The sequence below is a fragment of the Dipodomys ordii genome, unplaced genomic scaffold (assembly GCF_000151885.1).
Source record: "Dipodomys ordii isolate 6190 unplaced genomic scaffold, Dord_2.0 Scaffold125, whole genome shotgun sequence".
NCBI classification, from domain to species: domain Eukaryota; kingdom Metazoa; phylum Chordata; class Mammalia; order Rodentia; family Heteromyidae; genus Dipodomys; species Dipodomys ordii.
The window spans coordinates 978086-989478 of NW_012267341.1; the positions used below are offsets into that span (position 1 = coordinate 978086).

General features: G+C 49.3%; 2 protein-coding genes across 8 annotated transcripts in view; one reads left to right on the forward strand and one right to left on the reverse strand.

Annotated features, from left to right (window-relative positions):
- Positions 1-1287, reverse strand: part of Nr1h3 (nuclear receptor subfamily 1, group H, member 3) — a 19490-nt gene extending 18203 nt beyond the window's left edge. For 6 of the 7 annotated variants that reach the window (XM_013029999.1, XM_013030000.1, XM_013030004.1 and 3 more), the window contains exons 1-2: positions 1043-1287; positions 170-324 (exon numbers count right to left, since the gene is read on the reverse strand). In XM_013029999.1, coding sequence (XP_012885453.1) covers positions 170-212 — 43 coding nt within the window. In that variant the 5' untranslated portion in view covers positions 213-324; positions 1043-1287. Of the gene's footprint in view, positions 1-169; positions 325-802; positions 877-1042 lie in introns of those variants that run through there. The other variant, XM_013029998.1, reaches the window with a different exon arrangement.
- A 7550-nt stretch (positions 1288-8837) lies between these two features.
- The window catches only part of Acp2 (acid phosphatase 2, lysosomal), a 9292-nt gene continuing 6736 nt past the window's right edge, over positions 8838-11393 (forward strand). The window contains exons 1-2 of the mRNA XM_013029961.1: positions 8838-9200; positions 9783-9878. Of these exons, the coding sequence (XP_012885415.1) occupies positions 9087-9200; positions 9783-9878 (210 nt within the window). The 5' untranslated portion in view covers positions 8838-9086. The remainder of the gene's footprint in view (positions 9201-9782; positions 9879-11393) is intronic.

Consider the following 11393-nt stretch of genomic DNA (forward strand, 5'->3'; position numbering starts at 1 on the left):
GCTGTGGCTCAAGTGGTAGAGCGCTAGCCTTGAGCTGAAGAGCTGAGGGACAGTGCCCAGGCCCAGAGTTCAGGCCCCACAACCGGACCCAAAAAAAAAAAAAAAAGAAGGCTGGTTCTGAAAGGAGGAGAGGAACCCAGAGTCTGGACTCAGGAACAAAGATGCTTACCAGGAGAAACAACAGGCCCAGATGCCTCCAGCCACAAGGACATGTCTTCCTAGAGCCCTGGACATTACCAAGGCACTGTCCGGCAGAGATGACCCAAGTTACACTCTTCCAAAATTGGGTTTCTTTGGGCTTTCAGCTCCCTTCTCTTGTGCTTGCTTTCTTAAAAAAAAAAAATCACTTCTTACATTATGAACTGACATTTACTTCTTACATTATGAACTGACATTTACTTCTTACATTATGAACTGACATTTACTAGCCCTTGCTCAGGTTTCACAGGCCTTCTTCATTATGTCTCAGTGAGGTCAGGACTATTCTTTTTTTCAGTCCTCGGGACCAAACCAACGGCTTCACACAAACCTGAGCAACCTCTCTTCCACTGAGTTACACACTTAGCTTGTCAGGACTACTCTTAATCCCATTTGAAAGATGAACAAACAGAGGTTCAAAAGTTTAACTAAATTGCTTAAGGCCACACAGTTCAGTGATGGTAAAGCCAAGACTGCAACCTCAATTTCTCAGAAACCAGATATGATCCTCCATCACTGTGCTGCCTTCTCTCCACCCTCCTGCATGCTATCATAGCCTCTTCTCTTCACTCTAGCACCGGTGAGAGCCAAAGCTAGGCAGTACCAGGGGACAGGATCAAGGCTGAGTGCCCGAGTCTCACTCCTGTCATTTGCAGGGGTCCCCACATAAACCTGTTGCTCTGCGAGTCTTCCCAAAGCCCCTGCTGAGTTCTTCTAGGAATCCAGCTCCCATCCCCAGCACTCCTCATTTCTCACACCCCCCCCGTAAGATTCTGATGTCCACCTTTCCCCCCACCCTAGACACCCACACAGAGCCCCCAGCTGCTGCCGAGGAGGGACCCACCAAAGCTCCAGGCCACCAGACTTCCTGGTTGCGCAGTCTCTGGAGCCCCCTTGCTGGGAGAAGTGGTTGGTGCAGTTCCCGGTCCAGGAGTCCGAGGCAGGCCGGTGACCAGAGCTGAGCAAGGAAGAGGGACCTGAAGCCCAGAGAAGCAGAAATGTGAGTCGGGCTACCTCTCCTTCCTGCTGCCGACAAACTGAAGCCCTGGCCTCCTTGGCCCCCACCCACAGGGTAGTTAGTTCCCCCACCAAGCTGACTCCTCCCTGGCTGCTCCCCCCTCCCCCGCCCCCCCCACCCGAACCAAGACAGTCGCCTTTCGGTCCTCTCTCTGCCTTCCTCTCCTTACCCTCTTACAGGAGTGTTCCCAGGCGCCTCTTTCCCGACAGCCTCCAGCGTCAGCGTTCCCTCCCCTCTACAGACACCTCCGAGAGCAAAGGTCCCAACACGGCCCGGGAATTGCGACACCAAGCTCCAGACTTCGTTCCCAGCCTCCCTCCTCCTCCTCCTCCTCCTCTGCCTCTGGGAAGGGGCCAAGCTCTCCCCGCTCAGGTCTGAGCCAAGCTGGTAGAACTCCAAGAGTGGAGAGAGGCAGGTGCTGGGCCTTCCCGAGTCTGCACATGGGTGCCCTGCAGGGGCCGAGAGAGAAGCAGCCAGGAAAGAGGGAGGAAGTCAGCTGAGCAAGGGCAGGCTTGGGACAGGGGTGAGGGTAGCAGATGGACGCAATCCAGGGACCAAGGTATGCAGGTTGCTTCATCTGGCACAGTCCCATGGGAGGCTGTGGCACTACCCACTGAGACTACAGCCATACTCCTGCTCCTATTGCATGAGACAAGGGAGCCATCCCGGAGGAAGACACCATTTTTTTTCTTTTATTTTGGTCGTGGGGCTTGAACTCTGGGCCTGGGCACTGTCCTGGCACTCTTCAGCTCAAGGCCAAGCACTCTCCTACTTGAGCCATTGTGCCACTTCCGGTTTTCTGAGTGGTTTTTTTATTTTTTTTTTTGGTCCGGTTGTGGGGCCTGAACTCTGGGCCTGAGTGCTGTCCCTCAGCTCTTCAGCTCAAGGCTAGCACTCTACCACTTGAGCCACAGCGCCACTTCTTTTTTCTTATATGGTGCTGAGGAATGGAACCCAGGGCCTCAGGCATGCAAGGCAAGCGCTCTACCACGGAGCCAACTTCCCAGCCTTCTGAGTGGTTTATTGGAGAGTCTCAAGGCCTTTCCTGCCCAGGCTGTCTTTGAACCGTGATCCTCAGATCTCAGCCTCCTGAGTAGCCAGGATGACAGGCATGAGCCACTGGTGCCTGGCACCATGTTTCATTGATCTTTAGCTCTTCTGGGGTCAGGACCTGGCTTAAAGGAGGCAACAGAGTAGGTATTGTGTTTCTCTGTGTTGATTAAATAAACACACACAAAAAAATGATCCTCTTCAATGTCATCCTTGTTAGCTTAAGTCTATTTCAACTCAGCACTTTGACTTAGCTTTTGGACTGTGGGCTTCGATTCTAGGTTCAAACCCTGGTCTTACCTATCTCTCACTATATAGCTATCTACCTAGATAGACGGACAGATAGATGCAGATATAGTTAGTTAAATAAGCTCCCTTCCCGTAGCTTAGTACACTCCTTCCTCTCCACAGCTTGACATGCTCCCTTCCTAGGCAACACCAGGCCCATGTAGTAAAGGCAGTAAATACTCTGCCTCCAACCCCCTTTACCTTGGCATGGCACTTCTGTGGGGCAGCTACCACCATATAAGGCAACAAGAGCCCCTGAGAGTGACCTTCAGGTCTGGGCAGCTGCAGGGCCCCTTATTTAGGCAGCAGCCATAAATCCTAGTCTGCCATGATGAAGCCCCGGCCCTCATGTCCACACCAGGGTCTCCGCCTCCTAGCCATTTCTGGCCCCTCCTAACCTCCCAGGTTATACAGGTCACCCCAGACAATAGCTGGTGCTTCTTCTCACTTCTCCCGTGTGAGAAAGGGTCTTGCTGGCCCCTTCCCAGCAATAAACCTTTCTTTGTTCTCTGTACCTAGATGTCTGTGTGGTTCTCTGTAAAATTCCAAATAATCTAATATAGAGAGATTTTTCACCCTCATACAATGTTGGATCCAACCCAGGGTATGTCTTTCTAGGCAAGTGCTCTACCATTGATTTATACTCCCAGCCCAACTGTGTGTTGCTTCCCGTGTGTTGGCCTTACCATGTAAGGTCATTGTGAGAATTACATACATCATAGCACCCTGGGGCACACAGTAGGTATTCAAAAACTGGCAGCCATTATCAATACCCTTCCAACACCTTTGGGACTAGGAATGTGTAATGTTTAACACGCTCCAAATCTTCATTTCCGTATGGAAACCCCTTACTCTCTGTAGAGCAACTCCAAGAAGGGAGAGTAAATATCTTGAGTTTACACTGCACTCTGAAGCTCCCGTGCGGGCCTTGCCCGAGACCACACACAGTCAGTCAGTGGCCAAGCTGGGATCAAAATCCAGATGTCCCCACTCCAGTCAGTGCCTGTGCTCTTTTGCTCCAGCATCAGAGTCCAGGAACTCTTGTCTTGTTGTTCTCAGGTCCGATGGACCAGTGAGGTACTAAGAGGAGAGAAGCGGACCATTGGGATACAGGGGGAGGGTCTAGCAGATGTGGAAGGCAGGGGCTGAGGTTACTGCTGGTCGTTCACCCCCTACCCCATTCCCAGTTTCCTGCTCACAGGCTCTTCCTGTTTTGCTGTGAACTCCTGTTCCCATGGGCCCACATTAAAGCCTAGTACAGGGGCCAGGGCAGGCAGCCAGTGGTACCAAAAATGGAGATGAACAGGGCACCAGGGAAGAGAACAGAGAGAACAGGGGAAGAGGGGACATGGGGTGTGGGAGAGGAACAGGATGAGAGGACAAGAAAGCTGAAGTAGCCAAGGGGTTTGGTGAAAGATAGGAGGAAGCTCAGGGTAGGACGGGGGAACAGGCCAGGGGCTGGGAGCACACGTGAGGAGACAGAAGGCGCGGGGGATGTTGCAAAATCTGCCCATGTATTCATTTTCACAGTTCAGAAAAGCCCCTCTGGAAGCTCCCATCTCAAACTTCTGCCTCCAAGCTTTTGCTCTTGTTCCCTCTCATCACAAGGTCATTCCCTCAGCAGACGCCACCCACCCTGGTCTGGGCACTTCTGAGTCATTCTCTATTCCTTCCACTCTACCCCTCTTTCATTTTCACAAGGTTCCACTGTCCTGGGAAAGTAACCAGGGACACTAGCCACTGGGGACTGGAATTGCTCAGTGCCAGCACCCACATCCGATGTATCCCCCATGATTTTTGATCCAAGCTTGAGCACAGCAGCAGTCAGAGATGTCCCTGAGACATCTACTTTTAAGGATCTTGGGTATATCCCAAGATATACACTCATCTGGGGCCTGGTAATGTATCTTAAGAAAGTTAACAAGGCTCTATTATCTCCTGACAACCTAGTCTCTCCAAAGATGACCACCCAGAATCCCCAGTTAGAACCCTCTGATCCAGGCTAGAGCCCAGGCTAGACCTGCTGAATGAGCAGGTCAGGGAGTCAGCTCAGTCTAGTCTCCCAGAGGTGCTATTGCATTTGCCAATGCTTCACTGCTATAGCTCCCCCTTCAAGTTATAGGGGCTGAGGAGACTCCCACATAAAGGGGAGAAAATGAGGGGAAAACCAAGAACTGTTGGCAATGTCTTTGGTTTCTGGTAACCAGCCACTAGCCAATCTGTCCAAAGCCAAGACAAGCAATCAGGTGATCAGCAGCTGGAATCATGTCATAGTTTGCTAGGCCCACCCCAATGGCATAATTCCATCAGTCCACAGGAAGTGTCAGGTCCAAAATGTCTCAGTCCTATGAGTGTCTCCTAATCTCTTACAGAGGCCTCAACCCTGGGAACACTCTTGGGAATCTCCCAAGCCACATTTCTGACCCTTAAAGCCTCCAGAGGCTTCTTCTGGAAGCAGAAATTGGTGCATATGCCAGCCCTTGGCCACCCATACTACCAGATTACTCCCTCCAATTCCACCCTTCCATGAAGCAGGCCATTAGGTACAATTTTCAGAGATGGACCAAGGCAACTGCTCCTTAATTCCTCCTTCACCATTCTGCAAAGCTGTGGGGTTTTCTCACAGACCACAAGCACCCATTCAAGTGACTTTTGCCCAATTTCCCAACACATAGAAAAGAAGCCAGGACTAGCAAAAAAACAAACAAATAAGTTACTGGTAAGATACAAATACCTAATTTGAATATATATATATTTTTTGGGGGGGTCCGGTCGTGGGGCCTGTACTCTGGGCCTGGGCGCTGTCCCTCAGCTCTTTAGCTCAAGGCTAGTGCTCTACCACTTGAGCCACAGCGCCACTTCCGGCTTTTTTTTTCTTTTTGCTTATGTGGTGCTGAGGAATCGAACCCAGAGCCTCAGGCATGCAAGGCAAACACTCTATCACTGAGCCACCTTCCCAGCCCTAATTTGAATATATATTAAGCTCATTTAAAAGGTCAAAGTATCTTAAAAGAAAAAAAAAAACTTGAAGTGCTAGAGGTGTGGCTCAACAGTATTATGCCAGCCTACCAAGTTTGAGACTAAGTTCAAACCCCCAGTTTAAAAAAAAAAAATAGCAGAGCACTGAAAAAAATAGCAGAGCACTGATGGCTCACGCCTGTAATCCTAGCTACTCAGGAGGCTGAGATCTCAGGATCACAGTTCAAAGCCAGCCCAGGCAGGAATGTCCATGAGACTCTTATTTCCAATTAACCACCAGAAAATCAGAAGTGGTGCTGTGGCTCAAGTGGTAGAGTGTTAGCTCTGAACTGAAGAGCTCAGGGACAGAACCCAGGCCCAGAGTTCAAGCAATACAACCCCCCCTCCAAAAAAAAAAAAAAAGCTGGGCTCATACCACCTGTGATCCTAGCTACTCAGGAAGCTATCTGAGGACTGAGGTTAGAAGCCAGCTCAGGCCAGGCACCAATGGCCCATACCTGTAATCTTAGCTACTCACGAGGCTTAGATCTGAAGACTGAGGTTCAAAGCCAGCCTGGACAGGAAAGTCCATGATACTCTTATCTCCAATTAACCACCAGAAAACCAGAAATAGTGCTATGGCTCACATGGTAGAGCACTAGCCTTGAGCTGAAGAGCTCAGGGACAGAGGTCAGGCCCAGAGTTCAAGCCCCACGACAGACCGATGGGGGGTGGGGGGTGGGGGGGGAAGGAAAGCCAGCCCAGGCAGAAAAGTCCATGAATCTCCAATTAATCAGCAAAAAGTCAGAAGTAGAGATGTGGCTCAAGTGGTAGAATACCAATCTTGAGCAAAAAGCCAGGCAAGAACATGAGGTCCTGAGTTTAAGCCCTGGCACCAAAAACAAAACAAAACAACCATGGGGAAAATGGTTAGCTCATCTGGCTTTGGGTTTGCTTCTGCTAATGCAGGAAGCAGTTTTTCTTACCTTCCCAGATCCTGACCTTCCAGATTCTGATGTTTGTATGGGGGGATAGGGCCATGTATTCATTTATCTACCCATATACATCTTTTTTTATCTTTTTAACTTGAACTGTGATTAGGAACCAAGAACACAGCATCATCTGTCTGGAAGGAAATACACAAAATCTGGGTCATCAAGAAATTGAGGCTCTGTTCCAAGTCCATCTACACCCTTCCTGGATTCATTTCTCACTATAAAAATGGAAATAACATCTGCTTTCTCAATCCCTTCTACATAAGATACTTGCAGACAAAAAGGATATAGACATACTTGAGCAAGTTGGAAGAAAAACATTTTGTTCTACTTACTAAATTTTGGTAGCCTAAAAACTTATATTTTGAAAAGCACAGTCATCTAGCTAGTTTCATGGAGTAAGGGTCACAGTAAAACAAAATTTCTTTTAAAAAATTAAATACCGGGCTGGGAAGGTAGCTCAGTGGTAGAGCGCTTGCCTTGCATGCTCGAGGCCCTGGGTTCGATTCCTCAGCACCACCTAAGCAAAAAGAAAAAAGCCGGAAGTGGTGCTGTGGCTCAAGTGGTAGAGCGCTAGCCTTGAGCTGAAGAGCTGAGGGATAGCACCCAGGCCCAGAGTTCAGGCCCCACGACCGGACCCAAAAAAAAAAATTAAATACCATTAATATGCAGTATTTTGCCAATTAGCTATGTCATCACTCAATTCTACTAATGTGGAAAGTTGGTTGTTTTTTTTTGTCGGTTGTGGGGCCTGAACTCTTGGCCTGGGTATTGTCCCTCAGCTCTTCAGCTCAAGGGTTAGCTCTACCACTTAAGACACAGAACCACTTGCAGCTTTTTCTGCTTATGTGGTGCTGAGGAATCGAACCCAGGGCCTCATGCATGCAAGGCAAGCACTCTACCACTGAGCAACCCTCCCAGCCCCTGGAGTTTCTTTGTCTAGAAGTTTCAAGTTACTTTGAGATTATCAAATGTAACTTAGCAATATAACTTGAGAAATCTGCAAGAAATACCCCATAATAAACTAAATGGGATTCAGAAAACTTGACTTTCCATTCATTCTCCTATTCACATTTAGGCAAGTCATTTCCTCTCTCTGGGTTTATTTCCTAAACTGTAAAGTTACAGAGGGATTCAGAGATGCTAATTTACAAACTTATGAGACATCTTGGTAAACTTCTTGTGATTATATGCAAAATTCCATTACATATGGACATTCTTCTAGAGAGATAGCTAAATTTTCATGAAATTCTTAAAGGAGCATGTAGCTAAGAAAGTTAAGACATATTTGACTACCCAGCTTTTTAATCCTATTCACTCTTCAACCTATGTTTTATTTTCCTTTACCAGTACTGGTGTTTGAACTCAAGACCTATCATTTGAGTCATGCCTGGCTTTTTGCTGGTTAATTGGAGATGGAGTCTCGGGGACTTTTTTTTTTGCCCCAGCTGGCTTTGAACTGAAATACTCCAGGTCTGCAGCCTCCTGAGCAACTAGAATTACAGGCATGTCACTCCTCACTCTCCTTTATGACAACTCTGGGAACAAAGTCTGGATCAGGGCACACACACACACACACACACACACACACACACACACACACGAGTACCTGGAATCCTGGGGCAAGATATGAACTTTTCTGATCATTTTGGTTTCTAAGGATCTGAAATGGATTTACTTCTAGTGGGAAGATCTGAGCCAAAACCTCCCAATGATCTGACATCCTGCAACTGTGCATCACCCCAAGCCCAAGTCACAAAGTTCTGGCTGTGCTTAAAGGCCAAGCGGATCCCCTGAATTCCATGGAAAGTTCACCTACTCCCACTCTATGTTATGTGCCTATCCCCAAAATATCATCATTCTAGTGGTTTGAAATCCCTCCCTCAGGAATTCAATGCTTTGGGGTTTGGGGGTCGGAACATCCTGCACAAACCAACTCCTTTGGGAGGAAGAGTGAGGTCTTGAGTATGAAACTTGGGCGTGGATGGGAGGACAGGGAAAGGACCGGAAAAGGGAAGTGCGAGGCTGCGAGGTTCTGCACAGGGACGCCGACTCGGCTGGAAGTAGCCTCGAGGACGCAGGAGTCCAAAGGGCTGTTGGCACAGTGTGCCTAGCGCCCTCTACAAGACCAATCCCCGGAGTGGAGAGCCAGAGCCAAGGCTCAAACTTCACCCGGAAGCAAGGGGCGAGAAGGCGGAGGCCCGTGATTCCTCTGCCTTCGCTCCAGTTCTGCCCTGGCTCTGGCCTCGCCCCGGTACCCGGCCGGAGGCAGTGAGCGCTCGCTCTCCTGGCTACCGTCCCCACCCGGTGCCGGCGCCACCTTGGTACGGGAAGAGGCAGAGCCGAGCTCGGGACCTCTTTCTCAAGTCTCGCTAGCTGCCCATGCTTCTCAACCATCGCCCAATCGCGAGGGTCCTCCGCCGGTCCCCTCCACGGAGGCCACCATTTCTCCACGTCTTCCTTAGCAAGATGGCCACAAACGCACTTCCGGTGTGTGTGTGCTTACAATTGCGTCCGGGCGGCTGCAGCGGGCGCCTTCTATACGTTCCGGGCTCTTGGCTGCACCGAGCCCAGCGGTGATGGCGGGCAGGCAGTCCGCTTGGAGCCGAGCGGCTGTTTTCAAGCTCCTTCTTGGCGTAAACTTGATGGTGATACCATCCACCCAGGGCCGGAGTCTGCGCTTCGTTACCTTGGTAATGGGCGACAGAGTCACCAAACGGTTCAGCAGAGCTAGTGGGGCAGAGGCCTGCAGGTGGAGGGAGGGACGGGGCTTGAGCTGGAGGTAGGGGTCTGGAGGAGGAGGAAGAGCTGATTTGAGGAGACAGTCTGCTTGGGGGGAAGTTCGAGGCTAGATTCAGAATTGATGTGGTGGCCTGGGCCATTCAGGGCGGGGGGCAGAGCATCTCAGCAGGGACTTCTTTATTAGGGGTAAGTGATATGAACCTGCCCTAGAATGGGGATGTACTTAAAAGGTTAAGAGTTTGAACCATAAAGATGACTTTGGTGATTCCCTCCCCCCTTCCCCCGTCCCGACCAAATACATTCCTTCACCACACTTTTTCCTTCCCAATCTGTGCTTTTGGCTTTGCTTATAGCCTCTGGTTACATTGCTTGGCCAAGTAAGAATCTTTCAGAAGTGGAGTCTTTTGCAGTGGATAATGGGAGGCTTCCAAAAAGGATTGAGGGTTCTTTCTCTACTATAGGTCAGTAGTGGGCTGTGTGACCCCATCAAAGAGACCCTTATGAATTGCAAGCTAACCATTTTCTTTCCTCAGCTGTACCGACATGGAGATCGCTCACCAGTGAAGACATATCCCAAGGACCCCTATCAAGAAGAGGAATGGCCCCAAGGATTTGGCCAACTAACCAAGGTAGGTCAGAAGGTAGCTTACACTCAGGATGAGCTGTAGAATGAGTACCCCTGGAGCAGTCTACAGGCCCCCTACACTGCCCATTTCCACATGACTGCTGTTTTCTTGTAGTGTTGGGAATAAAAGCACAGGGCCTCATGCATGGTCTATTACTGAGCTAAATCCCAGTAATGGCTAGATTTTTTTTTTCAGTATTAGAATTTGAACTTAGGGTCGTGTGCTTGCTAAACACACACTAGACCCATAAGCCATTCCTCTAACCCTTCTTGCTTTATTGTTTCAAATAGGATCTTGCTTTTAGCAAGCTGTAATCCTATTTATGTGCTGCTTTTTTTTTTTTTCTGTCGGTCGTGGGGCCTGAACTCTGAGCCTGGGCGCTGTCCCTCAGCTCTTCAGCTTAAGGCTATGGTTCTACCACTTGAGCCACTGCACCACTTCCAGCTTTTTCTGCTTATGTGGTGCTGAGGAATCAAACCCAGGGCCTCATGCATGCAAGGCAAGCACTCTATCACTGAGCCACCTTCCCAGCCCCTTATGTGCTTCTTGAATGACAGAAATGCATCACTGTGCCTATCTTTTCAGTATCTGGAACTTTTTGACTAGGCTGGCCTGAAACTGTAGACTTCCTAAGCAGCTAGGATTACAGGCATGCACCACTATTTCAGATATCCTCTTTTTATGTGTGTGTGCCCCAGTCTCAGGACTTGAACTCAGGGTCTTATACTCAGTTTTTATGCTCATGGCTGGTGCTCTCCCACTTGAGCCACACCTCCACTATAGTATTTTGCTGGTTAATTGGAGATGGAGTCTCATAGGATTTTCTGCCCAGGCTAGCTTCAAACACTAATATTCCAGGAATCAGCCTCCTGAGTAGCTAGGATTACAGGATGAGCCATGGGCACCTGGCATGATCAGATGTCTTAACTTTACATTACTTTGTGCCTAGGACGAAAACTTCTGGGATCAGATTAACCCACTCACTCTTCCAGCAAGGGGTGAACTTAAATAATAAGAATGCCTAAGCCTTGGGCTGGGAAGGTGGCTCAGTGGAAGAGTGCTTGCCTTGCATCCATGAGGCCCTGGGTTCGATTCCTCAGCACGACATAAAGAAAAAAGCCGGAAGTGGTACTGTGGCTCAATTGGTAGAGCGCCTAGCCTTGAGCTGAAGAGCTGAGGGACAGCGCCCAGGCCCAGAGTTCAGGCCCCACCACTGGACCCCCCCCCCAAAAAAATGCCTAAGCCTTGCAGGCTTGTGAGCTATCCTTACTTACCTTTAGATGATGATGATGATGATGATGATGATGATTTGTGATCATGGGGCTTGAACTTGGGACCTGTCCCTGAGCTCTTTTACTCAAGGCTAGCGATCTACCATTTTATTTTATTTTTTTGGGGTCTGGTCGTGGGGCCTGAACTCTGGGCCTGGGCACTATCCCTCAGCTCTTCAGCTCAAGGCTAGCGCTCTACCACTTGAGCCACAGCGCCACTTCCAGCTTTTTTTTTTTCTCTTTGCTT